Genomic DNA, 24,702 nt, shown 5'->3' on the forward strand with positions numbered 1-24,702 from the left:
GTGTATGCCTGCCTGTATGCCTATCTATCTGCTGGGACAACTTGGAGTACTTTACTTACCAGATGATTTGACATTGTCTGTAGTGATTGCGTTTTAAGGGTGAATATTGATTTGATAAAACATAGTGTGAATGTTTACCTGCTGGAGTTATGAATTCTGCTGATGCTTGTTGATGTTTTTATCGGGTTGTATGCTTCCCTCTTGGGTGTGTCTATATGTGGTCTTTATCTTGGTTGAATAAAGCTCAAAAACGATATATTTCAGAATTCACTTTCACTCAACAGGTGCTGTGGCTGCTTTGGGATTGGTAACAAACCGATTTTTGATTTGAAACCAGAAGCAGAAGTACCTCTACTTCCTCTGCCTTGAGTGTACTGTTGAGTACACCGAGTGAATATATGCAGAACAACTGTTATCCAGTTTTTTTAATTGCTAACTGATCTGGTATTATTACAATTAAATCGCCAATAGTTCATGGTCAGAAAAAAACCCTGTCCAGTATTCCAGCAAACCAATTTAAATTCTACAAACGTTGAGTGCAATTCGTTGTATTTTTCACATGAAACACCCACACATATTCAATGGCTCAGAACTTGATCCAAGGTAGGTTCTCACTCTCACACGCACACGCACACACACACACCCCTACCCATCCCTGGGAGGCTGGGAGTCAACCTAAAGGAGCAATGGAAGTATAGATCAAAGCCATCAAAGAAATAAATTAAAAGTAAAATATAATTTCAAATTGAATTTGGATTGAGTTGGAAGAGGAATTTGTCAAGGTTGTTAGGGAGGTGTGGAGGACTTAAGTCACACATAGAAAGACACACACACAGACACACATTAAAATAAACACACACATTTATGCACAAACACACGCACACACATACCTATAGACACCAAGATATGCAAACACATAAAAATAGAAACACCCAAAAACATAGTTGGACAAACATAGATGTACACTTTGAGATAAACACACATGCAACATACTGATGCTCAAAGACATGCACAAGGATGCTCACACAAAACTCCAATGGCAACCTTGGGGAATACAGGATATAATACAATACTTTGAGATAAGTGCAGGCATGGGAAGCAGAAAAGAGATTCCTGTTAAGAATATAGTGGTGGACTGAGCCTGCGCCTGCATACTTATCAGCAAAGTGCAAGTTTCAGTATGAGGAGTACAGAGTGCGTTTCCCTGAAACATAGCGGGGGGGGGGGGGGGAACACCCACCCTACCGGGTTGTCAATTAAGATTAACGTCACTCTTTGCCCGAGTTATAGTTCCAATAAGAAATGTAGAATCTCACAAGGATCCAAACCACTCATAATAAATAAAGTATGTCCCAATAATCTAAAATCCAAATAATCTAAAAGTGACCCATTAGTATCCCAACTCGTAATATTGTATCTCATAAGAATCTAAAGAAAGAAAGAAGTCGTTAAAAAAAAGAAAAAAAGAAAAAAAAAAAGATTTGCATAAGAAACACACGCACACACACCCAGTCACTCACAACGATCATATGCAAATGTGATGCAAATGAGCAGCGCCTCCGTACTACCGTGGCCATCAATCACCAGCTCGCTTGGAGCCGCTTCGGTCACTCACACACACACACACACACACACACACACACACACACACACACACACACACACACACACACACACACACACACACACACACACACACACACACATATATATATATATCAATCTATCTTTGTCCTATATATATCATGGCCAGGCCAAGTGGTTGTAATCATTTTTTTGAGGGTCATATAACTACTTTATAATGATATATAGAAATACTGTAGTGTACATGATATACATATACAGTGTTTCCCCTATATGCATTCAGCAGCGGCGCGCCGCGTTTTTTAATCTATTTTTTCTAAGGCTTATGATAAATATATCAAAGAAATAGCTGAAAATGAACATAAAAGATGAACTTAGTTTCTGCCAACTTCAAGGCACATTTGCACAATGATCTGGTCTCAGCAGATACCTTGACTCTGTTGTTATGTCATATTTGGAAGCTCAATCTGTAAATTTTTCCCAAAAAAATCTCACCAGGAGTAACCATTTAAAGGGTTATTTTTCATTTTTTTTCTTCCGGGGGGGCATGCCCCCGGACCCCCCTAGTGTTGCTAGGTTACCAACTCACAGCACCACTGCTACAAAAAAAAATCTAGGGGAAACACTGCATATAAGATGATCTAGGACAGTACATGTTGTTATATTGGATGACCGTGTTTGATTTGTCATATTAGTGGAAGGTAAGTCATCACTTTTGTCTAAAGCATCTTACAACCAGGACCTCTAATAGTAGTACAAGTAGTAGTAGTAGTAGTAGTTGTAGTATTCTACCATTTTACTGTGTTTTCTCCATGACCCTGAAACTGCCTAAGCTCCAAACAATTAGATTAAAAATCAATTGACACTAAATGAGTTGAATAAGTCCATGAGTCTGTGTAATAAAGGGATAATCAGAAACGATTTTAAAGCACAAACTAATTAAACAAGGAACAACAGACATAAGGTGACGCCTTTTAAATACTTAAAATTTTAACGACTTAGACTTATCTCATTTGACGGCATTTTAATTTATCAAAAATCTAATCTCAGGTATGAAGTTAGAGGTGAGATGTTATCACGATTGTTATCTGGCGCCAAGATGTACTGTTCCCCTTGCAGACGTCACACATCATTGTAAACAGATCTCTTACCGAAAATGCGGTCGCCGTGTGTGAGCCAACCCCTCGCGTTGTCCACGCCTTTTGTTCCAAGCAACCTGAGCCTGCCATAGCAGGGATTAAGATAAAGAACTCCAGAGAACATACGCTAGTGCTAGCTCTCACCGCGGCTTGCCCAATCTTTGGCCACCGGTTTTGTTCACATCCATCTCTGTTTTACAATGTTAGTTATTGTATCACATTACCTTTTTGGTCATTTAGCAGACACCCTTTTCCAAAGCAACCTACAGTGTGAGACTTGTACTCCGTTTCCCGTGCTGATTCAGCCTCATTTGTAAGCAATGCCCGATTCATGTTGTAAAGGTATCATGACTGTCTCTGGAGACTCACTTTAATGAGAACGTAGTCACTTTGCATACATAAAAACTCAAAGCCATAACTGAAGCAGTCCACAACCTCTTATATACTCCTCTAGTCAAACGGAAATGACCAAAGACTGAATGGCATCATGCATCCAGCAGAATGCCACACACCGGTGTCCCTGGGGTTACCGGGACTGATAAACCAACCCGGGTTGCAGCACACATGCAATGCCGCAAGGAGCCGGGGGAACTCAGGGCACATGCGATTGCAAGGGTGTTACGATGCAAGTGTTACACTCCTGCTCCTCCGGTTCGGGTCAGAAGGTCTGGCCCTGCCTCGGGTCAAATCCGCCTGCGTTTGCATCTTTCCAAGGTGAGTGAATTTGTATGGCCTTTAAAATCAGAGTAAGAGCCTCAAAGGGCTTCTTAGGCCCTTGTTATACAACACCCCCTCACTCGAAGTCTGGGAATACACATATTTCAGACTTATGAAGAGGTTTTACAAACAATGTCCATTAGCACCATCCCTCCTGCATGTTACTCTCTCTGTACATTCTCTCTTTCTCTCCCCTCCAGCCACCCTGCCTGTAATACCTCCCTGGCTGCAGGATCCAGAGCGCCAACAGGGGCTAACAGGAGTCTCTGGTTCCCAAGCTGAGTGACATTAGGCTCTGGGATTAGAGTGTCACGATCATCATCTCAGCAAGACCTCAGACTCCTTCAAGCTGGTTTTCATTATCATTCTTTTATGTACTATTGATCATTTTATGTTATAGGTCAAAAAATGTGAATCTGAAAATGTCACACACCCCTTTTATATTGGTTTCTTTCAAAAGATGCAGGATGTTAGTTACCAAAGCACTGTCATCACATCTTAATAATAAACAACCATTATATTTAGAAGTAGAGTAAGACAACAACACCAGTCCTCCCTCCTATCACTGGTCAACTCTGAGAATCACGTTTCTCTTAACTCTAGGAGACATTTGAAGGACCTGTGAATGGCGAGCGTCAACATGAATGATGGTCTGCTGGTAGTAGCACCGCCGCGTGGGACGCCCCCTCCCAGGTCACCTCCTGACCCCGCTCGGACGGGAAAACCAGCCGGGGAGGTATTTTCAGATAACCGATGACCTCTGCTTCCGTGGAGGCAACAGGATTTGGTAGTAAATACTAATGGAAAAGGCTTGTCTTAAAGAAGGAATTCTATGAAATCTATCATTTCAAATGCACAGACACACGTGCTTTGGATATGCAGTGTTTCTGCAGCCCACTGGGCTTCAGTGCCTTGCTCAACTGCAGTTGACTTTAGATACAATGACGCAATTCACATGACGGATTCATATTCTATATTCAAGTGCTATTATGTGACCCCCCTGGGGTCACATAATATCACAAAAAATATGGATAGGTTCTGAAACCGTGCACACTTTTTTCCCAATCTGTTCGCACAGATTTGGTTTGTTCTACACAGCAGGGATTCCCCATGAGCATTGTGACGGCTAACGCCTATCTGATTCAGACCTATACAGTATGAATGACTGAATGTAGGGTTTATCACCTATACAGTATGAATGACTGAACGTAGGGTTTATCAGCTATACAGTATGAATGACTGAATGTAGGGTTTATCACCTATACAGTATGAATGACTGAATGTAGGGTTTATCACCTATACAGTATGAATGACTGAATGTAGGGCTTATCACCTATACAGTATGAATGACTGAACGTAGGGTTTATCACCTATACAGTATGAATGACTGAATGTAGGGTTTATCACCTATACAGTATGAATGACTGAATGTAGGGTTTATCATCTATACAGTATCAATGACTGAACGTAGGGTTTATCACCTATACAGTATGAATGACTGAATGTAGGGTTTATCACCTATACAGTATGAATGACTGAATGTAGGGGTTATCATCTATACAGTATCAATGACTGAATGTAGGGTTTATCATCTATACAGTATGAATGACAATGTAGGGTTTATCACCTATACAGTATCAATGACTGAATGTAGGGTTTATCATCTATACAGTATCAATGACGGTTTATCTTTTCACATGATTGTTAAAAGTAAATAACTGACTGAAACATGTTTGCCTCATCTTGAACATATCTTAGACTCATGCGTGAGGCCTGTGTAGGACCAGCCATCACAATGCTCACGGGGAATCCCTGCTGCGTAGAACGAACCAAACCCGAGCGCACGGATTGTATCAACCGCGCACACGGATTGGGAATCCGAGGGAACGGTTTACAAAACCATGCGCACTGATTTTTTTTTTCTCTACCATGTAACCCAAGAGGGGCTCTGTAATTCACCCTATGTAAATTGATATTGTATTTAACACAAGTGAAGCTGAGTGGCTGCCGTAAATTCACCAGGAGACAATTCACCTCTCTGATTGGTTGAGAGGCGAAATGGAGGCAGGCAGTATCAGCGAGTGAAAGGCTTCATAAATGGAGTGCACACAGCCCCCACACTGACACACTCTCAGGCACACCTGCTGAAGAAATCGTTGAGCCGTGCTGGCATTTCACCCTCTCCCTCTCTCAGCGCCGGCCCTCTCGTCACCACAGTGCCGCGATTTCTCCTCAGCTGCTCCTCGTCTCCTGGACCTGAGGAGGTGAGCCTCGCACATCTCAGAAGATTTCCCTTCTTCTTCTTCTTTGAATGTATTGTACACCTCGGGGGTCTGAAGAGCAAAGTTGAGGAGCATAACTAAAGAGACGGATTGAATAAAGTGAGGAGCGGGGGAAAGTGAGCGTAAAACACCGGAGGAGAGGTGGAAACTTGGAAGAGAGTAACAGAGACAGAAGGCAGCGAGCGCAGAAGACGTCTGTGGAGCTGAAGGAGAAGACATCTGTGGAGCTGAAGGAGAAGACCTCTGCGGAGCCAAAGGAGAAGATGTCTGTGGAGCTGAAGGAGAAGGCGTCTGTAGAGGAAAAAGAGAAGATGTCTGTGGAGCTGAAGGAAAAGATGTCTGTGGAGCTGAAGGAGAAGACATCCGTGGAGCTGAAAGAGCAAACATCTGTGGAGCCGAAGGAGACGGCATCTGCGGAGGTGAAGGAGAAGATGTCTGTGGAGCTGAAGGAGAAGATGCCTGCGGGCGTGAAGGAGAAAGTGTCTGCGGAGGCGAGGGAGAAGACGGAGGTGCGCCTGGTGTTCCTCGGCGCGGCCGGCGTGGGCAAGACGGCGCTCATCCAGCGCTACCTGCGGGACACCTTCGAGCCCAAGCACCGGCGCACCGTGGAGGAGATGCACTGCCGCCGGTACCAGGTGGGCGGCGCCACCGTCACCGTGGAGATCCTGGACACCAGCGGCAGCTACTCCTTCCCCGCCATGCGCCGGCTCTCCATCCGGCACAGCGACGCCTTCGCGCTCGTCTACGCCGTGGACGACCCCGAGTCCCTGGAGGTGGTCAAGCGGCTGCAGGCGGAGATCCTGGCCGTGAAGGAGGACAAGTTCGCGCCCATCGTGGTGGTGGGCAACAAGATCGACCGGCGCGGCGAGCGGCGCGTGTCCAGCGAGGACGCGCGGGCCACCGTGGAGCTCAGCTGGAACCACAGCGTGCTGGAGGCGTCGGCCAAGGACGACGCCAACGTGGTGGAGGTGTTCCGGGAGCTGCTGCAGCACGCCCGCCTGCCCGGCCGGCTGAGCCCCGCGCTGCAACGCCGCGAGACCTTCCCCAAGGGCGTCGGCGATCGCCCGCCCAAGAGCACCACCCACGGCTGCACCGTCTCCTAGGGTTTTGGTGCTGCTGGGGGCGGGCAGGCGGGCGGCGGTGGTGGTGGTGGTGGTGGTGGTGGTGAGCACCGCTAGATGGGTGACGACACTTAGATTAGAGGAACGGGAACTTTGTTTTATATGAACCTGGAAGTTCTTGCCTTCTGGATTCATGAGAGAGACAGACTGAGAGATAGAAGGGAAGAGGAAGAGGGGGAATGAGAGGGAGAAAGAGGGTGAAATAGAAAAAGAAAAAAAGAAGGAAAATTAGAAGTAGAAAGGAACGACGAAAGAACGGAACAAATAGCCAATGCTCCAGGCTTGCAACTACAGGCTTCTGTGACGGCCACCGTTCCAAGTTTTGAATGTACTACAGATGTAAATTAGCCTTGTGGCTATAATCTGGCTCAATTATATATTGTGCATTGTCCCTGTCAAGTAAACGTAAAATAATACAATATGCCTCGCTCCTCTGTCCCCCAACTCCTAACACACCCCATTGTAACATCCCTCTAAAGAAGGTCGTGGCCGATCTGAGCAAAGAGAGGAAGTCATAAAGATTAGAACTGAGGCTGGGGAAGTCACAGGCAGCGATAACGGTACATTACGCGATGGTGAAGCCATTCTAGAAGGCACGAAATTGCACCAAGCAGGTGTTGTGAACACGTTGTCTCTCTGTGTCCTTGCTGGAACAGGTCACTGATTCCTGTGTGGGCAGTGGTATATTCTGTTGTTAAATCTGTTGTTTTTGTACCTTGTGAAATATATCTTTGAAAGGGCTTTGTATATATTGTGTACGTTTCGTTGAATATACATTTTTTATCAGTTTTTAAGTTAGAGAAGCCTGTGTATTTGTTTGTTATATTTATTCTATCTATTCCATCTTTTTTTTTTTAAAGCATAAAATAAAGAAAGTTGCCATGAAATACATGACGGCAACACAGCAATCATGGTTTGAACTGTGTAACGCATCATGAAGTTATGTTACCAGACAGTGTTGTTTTAATATAATTTAACGTCCCATAAACATCATGTTTGGGTTGTGTTGTATGAGTGCAGATAGGTTCTTTATTCATTTACATAGTTTTAACGGCCATTCCATCACTGCGTGTGTACTGGCATATCTCATATCTTCTATATTAAAAACCTATTAAACACTAAGTTACAAAACTCAAAGGGGACCCCCATCACAAATTTCCTGTCTGGGATTAATAAAGTACAATCTTATCTTATTTGGTGTCTTGACTGCATCATGTACAAACTCTGAATTAAAAAAGCATTAGGATATGAGCAGTTTTAAATTTTCATGCTAAATCTTGGCAGTGGTAAATATACTTAACACATCAATCCTTACTTTGATGTTGATTCTTTCCCAGAAATTGTATTTATGATCAGATATATTAAATTAATTAGTCAGGTATTAAAAATATATTATAGTTATCTTTTAAACAACAAAACTGCAATTTCACTTTCTGTGTATAATTTAACTTGTCAATTTCTCCTTTCTATTTTACCGCCCCCTAATAGCCAAACACATTATCTGCCATTAAGTGTTAATGAAGAAGCAAGTTAAAAGAATGTGTAGCGCAGATTGTCTCCAACCATCTCACTCTATCCTCTAACAAGAGTGCTATTCAGAAGGACATCCAATCCCCCACAGCTCCAGGCGAGGTGTGTAAACGTGTGTGTGTTCATCTGTGAATAAGGTATATTGATAAGACTATTGAGACTATTTACTCTTTACCATAACCAATGAGAACAGCCGTTAGTCTCACAAAGTGATGCCTGTAGCAGGTAGAAACTGGACCTATTTGAATGCATGCGTGCATGCGTGCGTGGGCTCTGATGTACATCACACCCACCAAAGGAACAGAGAGAACAATTATCAACACACGGAGAGAGATCTAGCACTATCGTGACATGCAAGGTCTGTGGTGGCTAAAATAAAAAATAAAGCGATTGTGAATCAGCTTGAGTGCCTTTTTACCTCGGAATAAACATCGTTAAGTCCTCAAAATCAACCCCTCCCCAACCACCACAACACCTACATGTTTTATTTCACTCAGCGTTGACTCTCACAATACACCGTTCACCACACATTGGCAACACTTACATAGAGGTGGTTTCAATACTAAATACGTAGACCGACAGGCAGAGGGACAAGTTAGACAGTCTGATAGAGAGAGAGAGAGCAGTATAACAGAAAATATAAACAGGGGGAATATTAGAAACGTAAGGCACACTGACATACACGCAAGGAGAGATTATTGTAGACGGACAGACAGACAAATAGAGCCAAAGGTGAAGGGACAAAATATGAACACAGACATATGAGTCAAGGTCAGACAGACAGCGAGGATGGATTGAAGCAAGCAGAGACCAAAAGACAGACAGACAAACAAAGAGAGACAGATGGACAGACTAAATATTAACACAGAGACAAATGAAATCAGGGCCAGACAGACAGGCAGGCATGGGAGGACCGATGCAAGCAGACAGAGACTGACAGAAAAAGTCAGATGAATCAAGATGGACGGACAAATCGACAGATGGACTAAAAGAGAGGCAGATTGATTGACCCGCCATGCCAGTTAGAAGCAGTTGACAAAGAGAGGCCGACACCCAGGCAGATGGAATTGAAGGCAGACAGACAGGCAGTAACGGTTCCCCTCTGGAGCCATGTTTAGCAACAAGGTGCATTGTTACTCTCACCTCCGAGAGGGAAGTGACCTGTGCTTGTCAGGAGCCTGCTTCCTCTTTCTGCAGAGGTTAACTCACAGCTGCCACCACCATCCTAGCCACACGCCTGATTTCAAACACTCCTTTCACTCCACAGACACACGGCAACATGTCACGCCACACGCTCAGGTATTGGACAAGGACCTTTTCTGCTCAACTTAAAAGAACATGCTAGTTTGCTATTTGGTTATTTAGCAGACCATTTTCGTATTTTCTTTTGTTCGAAATATGCTTTTATCCAAAGCGGCTTGTCAATTTAGTCAGATACCACACAGTAGGAAGGGGTTAGGCATATTTCTATAAGGCACCTTTTCGGTTGGAATTGAAAACCTTGTTATGACACAACCCTGCCGATAATAAGAAGTAAGTGAAATTTGTTTTATTTTTGATATCTGGACAATTTCTTACAACTTTTATGCGTTTCCTCATGTCTGCTAGTGTATAAAAGCCACAACGATCATGCTTGACGTCGATATTTCTGTGTGTTTCTCTGCAGTTCGGCCCCATAGTGTCTCTGCCCCTGGACTTGGTCGAAGCTCCTCAGGCTTAGTTGAACCTCTGAGATGTTTGGAACAAGTACAGGGTCTGGGGCAATGTCGAGGTGGAATGGTGGCTACGGAGTACTGAACTGCTTCAACACTGCTTCACTAAACTGCAGCTGGAGTATCAACTGGGCTAAACTGGCTGACATTCACATGGCAACTTGTTGAGTTGAACATGGATGGCTTAATAATATAATTAGAGGAATGCAGAAATAGGAGAAATATAATATTTCTCTACATGGTATACTAGCGTTATTAATGAGAGTGTAACAGCCTAGTTGATAAGTATTATATCGTCTGTTTCTTTCTGCATTGGCAGAAAGTGTGCCTCATTTAAAACCCAGATCACTTTACTGACTGAGGAACACAATGATATAATAAAACAAGGATTTTTGGTAGGCCTACTGTGTGCTGCCTACTGTTTTTATATTTTCAAAGCCAATATAATAATATAATAATTTTCAAACGGCGTACAGAGGGGATTGTACAAGGGATCTAGATCGCCACCAGGCCTGAAAAGATATTTAGTATTGCCCTTCTCAAACAATACTTAACAAATTCATTATTACTTTCCAATATGTAGATAATTTCTTCATCACTTAATAAAGATTTGATTTGTTTTCAAAGAGCTTTCAAAGAGCTTTTAGAGCACAACACCAAAACGCTATCGACTCATCTTTCAGTCATTTATATTACAGACCGATACACATAATAGTAGAATCAATACATCCATACAAGGCTATTCCACACATGTCAAATAGCCTTTCAGACATTAAGCTTTCCAGTCCAAACAGGCATTCCGAACACAGGTAAAATGCTTTCTATGGAGTAGAGTGTGAGTGTCAAAAATGTAATTTCTAGACTACCGTTCACTATTTATTTGACAAATGTAAAACTGTACATATCTTTTAGTAGGTAATCCCATTCATATTTTAGTTATCCTATCAAACAATAGTTGCAATTGTATTGCCAGTAATGATGCATGTTCTAATTGTTGCTATATACTATATACTTCCATTGAGGATCACATTGGAAATGACAATAATGTTGCTTTTATTCGTTAGCCTCTAGTCCTTTGTATTGCTCATATCATACATTACAATCAAATCAAAAGACTGGGCTGGGGTAGAAACAGTGATAAGCAGCCATGTATAAAAGCCTTACAAATGCAACTGTTGATGTATTCTTGAAAGGAGAATGAATTCACTGTTGGCTTTGGCAGCCACTGTTTAATCAAGTATATCGACACACACATCACTACAGTACAAGAACGGCTCAGTACCAATTTCAGCCACGAGCCGGTGAAAACATCGAAATGTGTTTATTATTCACGCCACACATGATAAACATCCTCACAAATCATACGTGCCAAATGACGCAAATCCTAAAATGAGAAAAGAGTTTGGTGCATAAACAGGATTTGGTTTCAGTGGATATAACAGGGGAGGGACCCTGCTTGTCGCGAAAGTAGTCTAGTTCTCTCAGTGAAGTCACAGTGATAGACACATCCCTGAACCACAAGGGTAAAGAAAAACAACCCAAAAAACATATGGGGCACACAGGAGCTACAGCCAAATGGTCTTCAAAACATCACACCAACTTTACTTTAACCGTTATTACTCAGTAGCAAGGCTGAATATTAGACAGCATATTAATCATATTAATCTCTAGTAAATTAATAAAATACATTAAACAAAGCGTTCTACAAGTGCTATAATCAGGTTTTCACAAGCTTGGCTTTGGCGGCAAATCACAAACTGTCCAACCTCTCTACTTAAGAGCTATCCAGTTGCTGGTTTCGACCATTTGGACCATTGACAGGAAGTGCATCATGGTTAACGTTAGCATTAAGAGCTTGGATCATTTTAATCTTGAGGTGAAGTGAACACGCAACATGACAACAGTGTGCATTGGCCATTACCAGACTCCCTCTTTCTGCCCTCTTTCATCTCCGTCTCTTTATGCTGTCTGTCTCTCCCGTTCCCATTTCATCCCACTGTCTCCAACGCTCTGCCTCTCTACATATCCCTCTGTCTGTTGTCTACTCCCACTCCCATCTGTCACCCACTCTCTCATCAGCCCGCCCCCCCCCACCCCCCTTCTCTCTCATCTCCCCCCCTCTCTCACCCCTCGCTCCCCCTGCATCTCTCACCCCTTCCTCCCGCTACCTTCTGTCTCGGCTAGTCGTCCACGGTGATGTTGCGGAACAGGTAGGCCATGGACTCTCCGTTGTTGATGCGGCGGATGGCCTCGGCCAGGATCATGCTGACGTCTACCGTCTTGATCTTGGGACACTGGAGCTTCTGCACCTCGTGGGGCACGGTGTTGGTCACCACCACCTGGAGGTCCATAGCGTTGTTGGATAATGTTAAAGTGACGGACAACACAAATCCGGAATATACCCGTCATTATGCCATGAAGGTTTATGCTTTTCAAGGAGTGCATTCAGCATCAGAAAATGAAAATGAAAATGAAATGAAAATGATGATCCATTGCAATCTCGCGTCATTTCAGACTATAGATTTTATTATATTCCTTCAAGCCAATTTAATGGGTTGAGTATTTTCCCAGCTGGCTGCGTGTCTAAATGGGTGACCAAATACGATACACTACCATACACAAAAACCATACGCTGAATGTGGCTACAGTTCCTTCTGAGTTTGAGGAAGTGTGAACTAGGCAAAACAGCGGGGGGGATTCCAACCACATCCCTCCAATTCAGTTTATTATCAGACTTTGAGATATATATTAATATGGTTTTCCCTGACAACATTTTCGGTAGGTGTGAGGTGGACACATCTCACTAAAATATTTTGGGGTTATATTTCGTTTTAAGATCATGTTGTCGATCACTTTAAAGTTAAACAGATTCCATAAATAGCATAATTTAGCAGGTAGCAGCTATGACTAGGGTTGGGTATCGTTTGAAATATTTCGATTCTGGTTCTATTTCGATTCCTGTAAACCGATGCCGGTTCCTAAACGGTTCCGAAATCGATACTAATTTTTTTGATTAAAAAATGCCCAGGCGCAGCCGCTCGGCGTAGGACTGGGCTCTGGAACCAGTCAAACACAACTTTATCTAACCTAGGTGATCGACAACAAGTGTCGACACACTTGACACGTATTTTTTTTAAAAGACTAAGAGAATATCAAAACATAAACCGGCTTTAAATAATAAACTGTCCAAAAAAAAAGAACCGACCATGTTTCCCCCGGTACCACTCGGTTCTCGGTACCCAACCCTAGTTATGACTAGGAAAAAGCTAGTCAAGTCAAACTTGACTGGTAATTGAGGTAATTAACATTACCTAAACAAGGAATAGAAAAGGAGTCATGAAAAAGTCATGCTATCACCAATACCTCATCAAGTCGAGAACACGTCATCATGACCATTAACAAGCTAGTTAAATCAAGCTTGCGTCATTACCATTACATTCATCAACAGGGGGAAGAGAAAAATCTATTCCAGAGAGAAATAAAGAAGTAATTTCCCTCAACCCCTTGGAAAGATGTGCTCACCTCGTCGATGGCGGACTCCTCTATGAGGCGCGGGGCGTCCCCAGACAGCAGGCCGTGGGTGGCCATGATGTAGATCTTATACGCCCCACGCTCCTTCAGGATCTCTGCCGCCGCCACAAAGTCTTCCACGTCGTCTATGATGTCATCCTGTGGGGTGTAGGGGGTTAAAAGTGTTGTCCTGAGGGCCACGGCCGCACCCCCCTCAAACGTCCACTCTTCGCATTTGCGTTTAGCCAGAAAAGCGAGTTGAGTTTTGCTTTGACCACACCTCAAAAGGCCTTGCTGAATGTGGGTTGAAAAATTCACCATAATAAGTTCAAGGGTTGTGATACCTGCAGGATTTCAGTTTAGCGACTTCGGATCACGTACGGTTAGGAATACACCACAAGTATCGGCCGTCATTGTACATCGTCTGACAGACCGAAGATAAATAATCTGTATCGATGTTTGTGCGAAAAAACATATGTATTTCTGCTAAACTGCATGCATTTATAAGCAAAGATTACTGCCTTGTAGAGTGTCATGACCGAAAACCTCCTCGCTATCCGCCAGGCGGAGCTTATAGAGCTCAGGTTCTGAGTAGCCGTGCTGGCAGAAGAGGTGGAGTCGTGACTCTTACCACGATGATGGCGATGCGTCCGCCGACGTCTCCGACCACGGTGATTGGAGGCTTCTCCTTGGCCATCATCACTAGAGATACGAAGACAAACGTGGATTAGCATCCGGACCGCCGAGCCGAGACACGAAGGATCCACTCCACGCCCATCCAACACTGGTCTCAGCCGGTAGATTAGGGTAAAATGGGTTGAAACCAAAAGTATTAAATATCAAAAGTGAAAAAAAAAATCGGTTGAAGATTAGCTCAGATTAGCGAGTGATTTCAGTTGGGCTGTTTTTTTGGATTGCTAATCCCAGGAATGAAGAGGTGGTCTTTTCTCCTGCCTCCCCCCATTCTACCCCACCTACCACTCAGGATAGGCCACGCTCGGAGAGAGAGAGAAAAAAAACGCTCACCTCACCTCATCACAACACATGCCATGCAAGGCCACATGATTAACACTAAGCACATCCAATCAGAGCACACTGCGACAGCACCTCCATCACACACCGTCGGGGCCAGGTGCCGTGGTGGGCAGGGTTAATAGCGATACGCTTCCTGTATGTACTAGAGACGCACTAACCATAAAATGGAAGCTGTCGCACACTTTGCCAGGATCGGTGCAATAAAAACTGGTCAATTGCTAAAGCATATCATTGACCCTACCAGGGTTAAGGGTACGATTCCCACTGGGGCCACCAATGCCAAGAAATGCAAGTACTCATGGTATTGTTCGACACTGCAGATTAAAGCATCCGCGTTAGGAATGGCATGGAAGTATTATTAGCTGCAGTCAAGTGCTAAGAATGTTTTCATGTTATTCTCTTATGAAAGGAAAATAAAAAAATAAAACAAAAAACTGAAATATTCCTACGCTCCCAGGAAAGACAAAAGAGAAACACAGACACTAAAACTCTCAATACTTCAAAATTAGGGTGGGAAACAGTGGAATTACTCTTGCCAATCAAAAAGTAGTTTGAGTTCCCTACAGTGTCATTTGTTTAGAGGAAGCTAACGAGATTGGATTCTTATTAATAACAAAAGTTAGTTAATTATAAGTTAAACAAATATTTAGTCAGCATGCTTCATGCGTTGCATATACACCAGACACTTTCCACTTCCTTACTCAAACCTGTCCCCTATGCTCACCTTGAGCTTAGGGCTAAAGAAGCGTTTGCATACGACCAGAGCGCACGCAGCACCAGTGAGCAAAGCCAGCCTCAAGAAGTGCACTGCAGCCAGTCTGCTGTCCAACAGCCTTCACCAGCGTTTATCTCAACCATACCAGCACGTCAACCCATCCCCGCCGCCTCATTCTCATCCGTGTCCCCTCGATCTGATTCCAACGTTTCTCAATGCACACTATCAAAACAACAAACACATAAAGCATGCGTTTAGCATTACCACAACATGCGACAATGAAGGCCAGATGTTAATCAAGGGAGGGAAGGTGTCAAAGCGAGTAAGGTAAGAGGAGCGTGATAGGAATGTTGGCGAGATGGGAAGGAAGAGGGGAATTAACACGATGGTTCCAGGGTCACATATGATTGGCCGAGTCTGAAGAAAAAGATACATCAGAGGGTTCCGTGTCATCTTGTAGAATTATTGGTGTGGAGACTCGGGAAGGTGTGGCGGCAACAGAGCTGCTTCTGTGCTCGGTCACTTGCAATCCGATTCCGAATGGTAATTAGGAAATGAATGAGATAGTATTCAATTTGATGCCGTTCAATTCAACTATATTAATGTTTGTGGCTATTGTTTGTGCTCAGGCTCTTACACACACACACACATACAAAAATGCACATAAACTCATCTCAAGTTTGTTTACAACTTCACACGCCCAGAGGCCTTTTCAACATTAATAAAGGCTGGGCATTTCCAAAATAAAAATAAGTCTGTAATTTGATAAACCCAATCAATGTTGTTATTCCATCCCCCCATTACTGTTATTGTGGAATAACAAGTATGTACTTGACAAAATAAAGAGCAACAAAGCCCAGTCTGAGTGTCGCCACATCCCTTTCCGTGAGAGTCCATACGGCCCGTTTTACAAGATGCACCCAAACCTTTTGATCCAGTACATGCACGTACCGTGGAACCACTTCCAAGAGGAATCATTTAATTTCATAGACACAGTAGGAGGTATATTAAGTTTACAGTCATACTTGGGAGCTCTATGCCAGGGAACGGAGCCTGCTGTTTGCCTGCTATTTCCAACAAAATAAACACCACATTAAAACACAAGTACACGAAAAAAAAACACTTGACATGGCAAAGACAAAAAACTGAACACTCAAGACTCTGAAAATCCTCTCACCCATCCCAACATAGAGGCGTTTTAACCAGCCACAAATTAATTAGCCAGCACTTGGGTTGCATTTCGGCCTGTTTATTTATCTAGCAGGCAAACCCTTTTGCCAGAGGCATCTTTCAAGTTGAATTTTAAATCATTAACAACGAAAGTAATGTTGCCCTTATTTCCCATCTGGGATTAAAGTACATCTCATCTCATGTTGGAGCAACTTTGAAGTAATAATTCAAAATTCAATCAGATACTGATTAACTTTAATATTGGAAGTTTTGAATGGGAGGATTTTTGAGTTGTCGGTTGCAACTCTAGTAAAAAATATAATATATAATAATAACAGTCATAACAATTATAATATTTAATAATACATTTGATAATAAGAAAACCGCTGGTCCAGTGATCATGGTTCTGATTGGACAGGATCCCTATCCGTCCTGGATTAGGTATATTAATCTGCATGTCCCTTTCTCAACCAATTATTTGTTTGCATACAGCTAATATCTGTATTAAGGGCAATGGTCTGTCAACTTTTTTCTCATATTCCTCTCCTCGTGGTTGGGCTTAAAAAATAGGTGTACTTTGCAATATATAATAAATCTGCAGGCCTACTTTAAGTACTTTAGTACGCCTGTGGGCCTGGACTAGTAGAATAAGCATTAGTAGCAGTGGGATGTCTCCAGAGTTAATACATGCTTGTTATTCTGTAGTTATTCGATGCGTCAGAACACGTAGTATGTATTAATATTAGTGGAGGCGCACAGACAACAAAAAAAATAAACAGAATAAAAAAAGGTTTGGTGGTTGAGTGCCACCATTTTAGGCTATGTATGGAATAGTTGTAAAAGTGAGGGCCTATTTTAAGAGAAGCTGCTACAGATGCTACGTCAGATGCTACGTGGTCTACCACTATGTGGAACAGTGGTAGACCTGTCTATATGCAGGTATGACAAACGTCTCATCTGTAAGTCATATATATATATATATAAAAAATGCTTCCCTCTTTATTGCAAATAATTAATTATAACTTAAAACAAATTAAATGAAAATGATTAGTATTATTTCATTCTTCAATCTTATGTTTTGTATATTTAGTAGTAAAGCACATTGCATGGCATCCCTGTTTTAAACTCGCTGTAGTGATGACCTTGCCTGCCTGTCTGTGTGCTGGCTATGTGTGAGCACTAAGGGGTGGTGATGACCCTGCCTGCCTGTCTGTGTGCTGGCTATATGTGAGCACTAAGGGGTGGTGATGGCCTTGCCTGCCTGTCTATGTGCTGGCTATGTGTGAGCACTAAGGGGTGGTGATGACCCTGCCTGCCTGTCTATGTGCTGGCTATATGTGAGCACTAAGGGGGGGTGGTGATGACCTTGCCTGCCTGTCTATGTGCTGGCTATGTGTGAGCACTAAGGGGGGGTGGTGATGACCCTGCCTGCCTGTCTATGTGCTGGCTATGTGTGAGCACTAAGGGGTGGTGCAGGGGGGGCTCCACCGGGGGCTGGAGGGGTACTCACAAGGAAGCTCCAGCCCCGGGTGTCCGGTGGGGTTGCGTATGCAGGGGGGAGAGTGCCGTCCGTCAGCCATGTCCGACTCAGCACACTGGGCCTCCCCGTGCATCACGGCCAGGCCCAGGCGCAGCCGCTCGGCGTAGGACTGGGCTCTGGAACCAGTCAAACACAACTTTATCTAACCTAGGTGATCGACAACAAGTGTCGACACACTTGACACGTATTTTTTTAAAAGACTAAGAGAATATCAAAACATAAACCGGCTTTAAATAATAAACTGTCCAAAATGGTAAATTGATATGGTTAATATAACTTCCTTGTGAAAACGTTTGTTACATTTTTCAATCTTTGACTTCTTCTGTATTGAACAATAATATGAATAAAACAAACCAATAAAATACAGTTTAAGAATACGATTAATACCATTTCATTATCAATGAAGGGGCGAGGGGCCTAGGAATACCTTGAGAGCTGAGGGTGTGCACAGAATGCCCCACCTTAGGAAAAGCTTTTGCACCCTGAGTCAACAACAATCCCCTACACCGGCCACATTTGCAATGGATACAGCCCAACCTTTTTCAATGAGATTAGGACTTTTGTCCCTATTTACATCAAATGTCAACTTTGTAGCGGGAGGGTGGTCAATTATTGACTTGAGGAAAAGACCTAGACCATCATAGGAGGTACACCATACTTAGATATGCCAAGCTAAACAGTGTGTCCAGGATCCACGACAGTAAAAGGGTGCGGAGGTGGTTACCGTTTGGCTGCAGATGGTGACTTGGCCACAATGATGGCGTTTCGATAATCGGGAATCTGAGAGGGAAAGGAATTAAGATAATTCATTTGATTGATATGATATTTATTATTAGGTTATTTATGGTTATGGCCACTTGTATATTTTATCCATGCTTTTTCATTTAAACTTTGTTTTTTATTTTTTCATATTATCATATGAAATTACATTAGACCCTTGGGCTTTTGCTGTCCAGAACTATTTTCTTGCCGATTCATGCATAAAAATGGAAGGGAGGCGGCTCACCTCTTCCTGGATGTACTGCAGCAGGAAGGGGGAAGCTCGCAGGTTGTCCACCGGGAAGCTGAAGAAGCCCTGGACCTCTTTCTGGTGCAGGTCCATGGTGATGATGTGAGTTAAACCTCAAGACGGAACCAGAGAGAACATCAGACATGAAGCTTACCATTTTAATGTACAATATCATTCAGGCCTACACATGCTCGGGCAACTGCAGCTACTATAGAACCACAACCAGGCGGCCGCAACAACATCACACGTGTCGATCGAAACAAAAAGGCTGGACAGCAACGCAACGTCCACAGAGATGTTTGCAGATCACCGATTGCTGAATTGACCAGCGGGGCTGCGTGCGCAACCTCTCAGAGTTGTAGGCTACAGCTTACCAAGCATGGCTTTTATTCTAATAAACGTTGAAATCGTGCTTTTTTAATGGAAAAATGTGTTATACTCCTGACTTTTTATTTATTTATTCTATTATCCACAGTTGTTGGGCACATTGCTTGTATAGATGTCTGATAAATCACCCTCTAGTGTACATTCGACGTAATGACCCCTTGTTACGCATGTTCGGCTAACTGGAAACTGTTTGCGTCACTGTTGCATTGCGGATGTGCGAAGTATTCAGACAAACCTCTTTACTGTTACAATACTGTTTTCATGTAGCAGGGGCTACATACGAAGTGACTTGCTAGTGAAATCAAATACAGGTTAGGCTTGAAGGTAAACCTAACCCCAATGGGGGAGCCGGCAGCCCTGCCCTAGAATGCCCCATACAGGTTAAGCTGCAGAACTTAGGGATAGAACTCAGTACCTTTGGGCTAGGAGCAGTACACCCTAGTCACCACAATACTTTGCCCCTATTTCACTAATTTGTTATGTTTTATGAACTTAAAACATCCAGTGGGACAACTTAAAAGTCTTAGTATTTCAAGTGGAATTTGAACACTGATAAAAATAAAAATAAATTCAAGCCGATTGTTCTAGGAAAGGGGAGAGTGTATCATCCCCATGGTTATGACGCACGGCATCTTTGCTCTACTTTTTCCGAACCCTCGTAAGAGCAATCAAAATAAATTACTATTAAAATAATGCCAGGAATAACATTTAAGTGAATACAAATAAAGCAGTGAACTAAAATTGGGTTACACTTTACAACAGGTTCAGTGAACTACTTAGTGTACTTAAGCGATTTGTAATAAGCAATACAAAAGCATGTAATAACATTATAGAACTGCATGTTAAGATCAGCAGTTCCATGCTAGGGAGTGACACTAGCCGCGTTTACATGGACACTTCTGATCCGATTAGATTTCTAATTGGAATAGATCTATTCCTGTCATGCAATCCGAACGTACTGTATATATGGCCAAAAGTGGTAAGCGAACGTTCTGTCTCTCGCGCACACCTGACACATCTGGACCGGCGGCGACTTAATGGACGTGTTATCACTATTTGGCATTTTTATGTATTTTGTTGGTTTTGTTTGTATCGTTTGTTGGTAAGGTTGGTCTGAAGCACTCGTAGAAACTTCTTAGCTCTACCGTAGTGATGATTCAGCTCCTGACGCATTCTCCGCCACTGTACAGTAACCTTTATAAATCCCTGTTGTGCATGGCACTGCCACATTGGCAGTGGTGTTTCACCAATATACAGTACATTACATATACGGTACAGCAGGCGAGGTCAGTTCGACTCTCTTCCAATAATTTCAAAAAAGAAAAAAACAAAGCAGTCTCAGCATAAACACACAGTTGTGCGTTAAATTTGTCCATCGGGGAACACGTCAATTCCTCTAATGCTGACGTTTAAAATAAATCAGCACCTATTTACCTTGATCTTCAGCTGTAGCCTTGCTGAACTCCCTGCATCCTCGCTGTCTTTATTTGTTTTTTCCAGATTTGTATGGCGGTCTTATTATGGTAAACTAGCTCATTGGTGAACACCTCGTCAGGTGTTAAAACAGCGACACGCACTCGGAGACAGTAGGCCTAAAGAAAGACAGGTCCATAGCTGCTATGCGCGTTTGATGTGCTCTCACCGTTCTCCTGCACAAAAATAATGCGTGCCAAGCAGTAGACCTAGTTGGTCTTAAAGGGGGGAAAAGCAAGTTCAAGTTTAACATCGATTTGCAGTGATCACTTGGCTGAAGGGTTTTATATGCCTATTCATTACATAATTAGCGCATTTGAAACTTGTGTGGCCTATATGGGTGCGGCTTATTCTGCTTTTTTAAATACATAAATTCAAGGCTTGCGGTTTATCCATGAAGCGGCCTATATGCGGGAAATTACGGTAGGCCCCGACAGGGCGAACCGGACCCCGACTTGAAGCGGAGGTGTCTTGCTTCTCCCTTAAGGGGCTTATTTTAGATAATAACCGGCGACGTTCTATAGGCTACATTATTACACGGCTACTTGCCGAAACGAAAAAATAACTTCACACAGTGTGTCTTTTGACAATTTATTTGTTACCATTCGTAGTGTTGATCAGCAGAGAAATATTCAGCCGGACTACTAAGTTACCGGACTACTTGCAGAGTGATACACAGACGTGAATTAGGCAAAAAAGCCATTTTCCTTGACAGTGCAAGTACGGGTTGCATAAAAGTACAGACGGACCAATTGCGAACTACTGCAGCTGCTGATGCCATCTCTCTAAGTTACCCGCACCCACCCCAAACCAATCGGAATAAGTGTATACATGTCGATTATAGCGGACTACACCACCTCTTCTATTCCGCATAGAATTCTATTCCGATCAGAGAATTGTATTCCGATTGAGGCGTATATATGATCATTTTTTATTCCGATTGAGCTGTTCTTCCACTTCTATTCGGAACAGAAGTGTCCATGTAAACACGTAAACTACTGTTTGTACCATTGCTCATTATATCAATTTCAGTACAATTGCGTAATTGTAGCGAAACAGGGACAATAATGTAAAGTGATCCCCAAAATTCTATTATAAACAAACAAAATGGTAATCTAATGGACCATGATCTCAGTAGCCGGTATAGCCTACCTGCTTTAGCCAACATGGAGGCCAACAGTTTACACACAATGGATCCCCTCTTCCTCATCTTGCACTGCTTGCTGTAGGGGAAGTACGGGATGACGCCAATGATGTTCTTAGCGCAGGACGTCTTCAGGGCGTACGCCATCACTAGCAGCTCCATAATGGCCGTGTTCACATCTCTGTGATGGGACACGAAAGTCAAACACAGGCGACTTTATTTACACAAATGTTTATGACAGTTACAGATAGATGACAAATTATACTTATACTTATACAAATAAAGTTAACATTGGGAAATTGTTTGCAGTGACTTGGTTTGCTGTGGATGATGCTGATAAATGTCTTAAAGGGCAGTTTGTGGTTGTTTTCATATATATTGTATATCGTTGTAACCCACCGTGGTATGGTCTGAATGATGAAGATAGTCTGTCCACGGACAGATTCTTTCACATCCACTCTTGTCTCTGAGGAAACAAATAACCAATCACAGTAAACCCATTTTCGAGTCAATGCCCTGCCACCTAGGCTATTGATGTGACCTTTATCATTAGCATTGGGTCAAAATTGCAGAGACTGTTAACCAAAGCGACAAAGTGAATTCATACACGTGATAACAAGATTGAATAAACAGAAAAAAACACAAAGCCATCATTCAGCACTGTACAAAAACGACAAAAGCAAGCTTTTGTTGAACAGGGTGCTCCAAATGTGTGCTATTGGCGAGAGAGGAAGTAAGAGCATAGATAGCGTTGCGCTAGAGGGGATAACACTACACCTCATGCCCTTCTCTCAGCCTAACGTTCCAACAATTTCAATGTATTCAGCAGTGCCTCCAGTAGTGATTTCATGAATGATACAAGAAAACAACTCAAGACATCCTCATATCCTTGCTTAGTATGAGATAAGTTAATACTTTCAAAAGACTGCAGACTGAAAGATGCAAATGAGTTGCCCATTATCATGGTCGGGGGCAATTGAGCATATTTCTCAATCAAAAACAGTTTAAACGGTTTGCTTATGATGTCATTACTTTAGCGATGAACAATGTGACTGTGTGTGGTGAGTGGTGTTGTTTATGTTTGTGGGAGGGATTAATTAACTTCCGTCCCGACCCTGGGAATGCCACATTGTCAAGAGCACTACTTACTGCAGGTAACTACTCACAACCTGCCCACATAGAGTGGCCAGGAACAAATACACTTTCAGATAAACAATACAACTAAATGTAATTGAAGCCTGATTTTCAAACATTTATCCATCTGGCTTTGTGTGGGATGATACATCATCCATTCAATTAACATGATTATCCTATTTGTTTTGTAGTAAACAGTTTCAGTACATCCTTTAGATTTTTTAGTAGTTAACATGATTTTTTGCTTACCTCTATTCGATGCTTGAAAGACGACAGACTTGCCCAACTCGACTCCCAGACGCCTGTGTAGGGAAAATAAAGTTGTAAACGGCTGCTTTCCAATACTTGAACATTCCTTATTGTCGCAGCTCAAAGGCAATGCTATGATTTCAAAACCGGAAGGGAAAATGCATATTCTGTATGTTAAGTTTTTAAACTGTGGGGTCATGGAATAGAGCGATTGATAGACATTATTGTGGAAAAATAGGTTTCAGGCCGATTACACTTATCTACTCATGAAAGAATGTGGTTGGGTGGTAGTTCAGCATTGCAACCAAACTATACTTCTCAGCACAGTGTCCCCTATATATATATTATTATTATTTTTTAAATAAGAGGCGGTCAAGTATAATGTTACATGTTAATGTTAATGTTATAACTAAATGCCCTGCATTTAGTTATCTGGGACTTGAGGTTCCATGTTATAGACATGTGTTGCAGTACATGAATAGGGTGCAGATATGCATACCCTTTAAACTTATGAAACAATATGACAGTTAAGCCTTCCAAAAATGATAGAAACACCCGAGTGGCATGATGACTATATGTATATATAAATGTTTTCAGCATCTTAGATATGATAGAAAAAACATTTCAACGTTACTCTGTTATCTTCTTGGCCAGTTCTGTACATGCGGCTGTGGAGTTTGCAGAGAAAACACGATAACCGCTCTTGGCGACATTCATGTTGAGGCTTGCGGTGGTTCAGTAGAGGAACTCTAATAAATTAAACAGCAGCAATATGAACCAGTTAAGCACTATGGTTGCTGTATTCAACTAGCTGCTGTAGCATAGCTGACACGCGTTAGCCCTCTAGCAAGCCACTCAAATGACTCCCAACGTGACACTGACGTTAGCTCCCAAGTACAGTAGAGGACTGGCGTTATTTTTCCTCAACAATGAATATATATTTTGAATACTGAAAGCCGTTACATGTTGGCTAGACAGCAAGTAAAATATAAATAAATATCTGCACTGAATGACAAACGCGTGTATGTATCGCAAAAATACGGAAGCCCGGGATTGCTTTTGTATGACAATGGTGTGGGCGTTTTATCTTTGCTGGTGCAGTAACCGTGAATGTCCAGTAGGGGACAGCATTCCGCCTCTTTCCGTAACCTCCTACACAAACGATTGGTACCCTGGGAGTTCCACGGAAGAACACTTGTATAGAAGTTAAGTGAGAAAATGAATAGTGTTTCTGACCCCGTGGTCCGGGAT

The 24,702-nt window shown here is 42.7% G+C and overlaps 2 protein-coding genes across 3 annotated transcripts; one reads left to right on the forward strand and one right to left on the reverse strand.

The window, feature by feature from the left end:
* Positions 1-5,985: 5,985 nt before the first annotated feature.
* On the forward strand, positions 5,986-6,825 carry LOC311381639 (ras-related protein Rap-2a-like; the record flags this gene model as incomplete). Its single annotated transcript, XM_084488470.1, has 1 exon — positions 5,986-6,825. The coding sequence occupies one exon, from the start codon at positions 5,986-5,988 to the stop codon at positions 6,823-6,825; it is 840 nt and encodes a 279-aa protein (XP_084344596.1).
* A 4,566-nt stretch (positions 6,826-11,391) lies between these two features.
* On the reverse strand, positions 11,392-24,484 carry prpsap1 (phosphoribosyl pyrophosphate synthetase-associated protein 1). 2 transcript variants are annotated; one of them, XM_084482645.1, is made up of 11 exons: positions 24,086-24,484; positions 23,452-23,504; positions 22,468-22,534; positions 22,077-22,249; positions 19,062-19,177; positions 18,780-18,835; positions 18,026-18,171; positions 16,371-16,412; positions 14,227-14,297; positions 13,608-13,754; positions 11,392-12,424 (listed from the first exon to the last, which is right to left on the reverse strand). In XM_084482645.1, the coding sequence occupies exons 1-11, from the start codon at positions 24,166-24,168 to the stop codon at positions 12,266-12,268; spliced, it is 1,113 nt and encodes a 370-aa protein (XP_084338771.1). In that variant the 5' UTR covers positions 24,169-24,484; the 3' UTR covers positions 11,392-12,265. The 2 variants fall into 2 exon arrangements, with proteins under 2 accessions (XP_084338771.1, XP_084338772.1); XM_084482646.1 differs by lacking the exon at positions 16,371-16,412.
* Positions 24,485-24,702: the final 218 nt, after the last annotated feature.

The sequence above is a fragment of the Micromesistius poutassou genome (assembly GCF_964030765.1).
Source record: "Micromesistius poutassou genome assembly, chromosome: 1".
In the NCBI taxonomy this organism is placed as follows: Eukaryota; Metazoa; Chordata; class Actinopteri; order Gadiformes; family Gadidae; genus Micromesistius; species Micromesistius poutassou.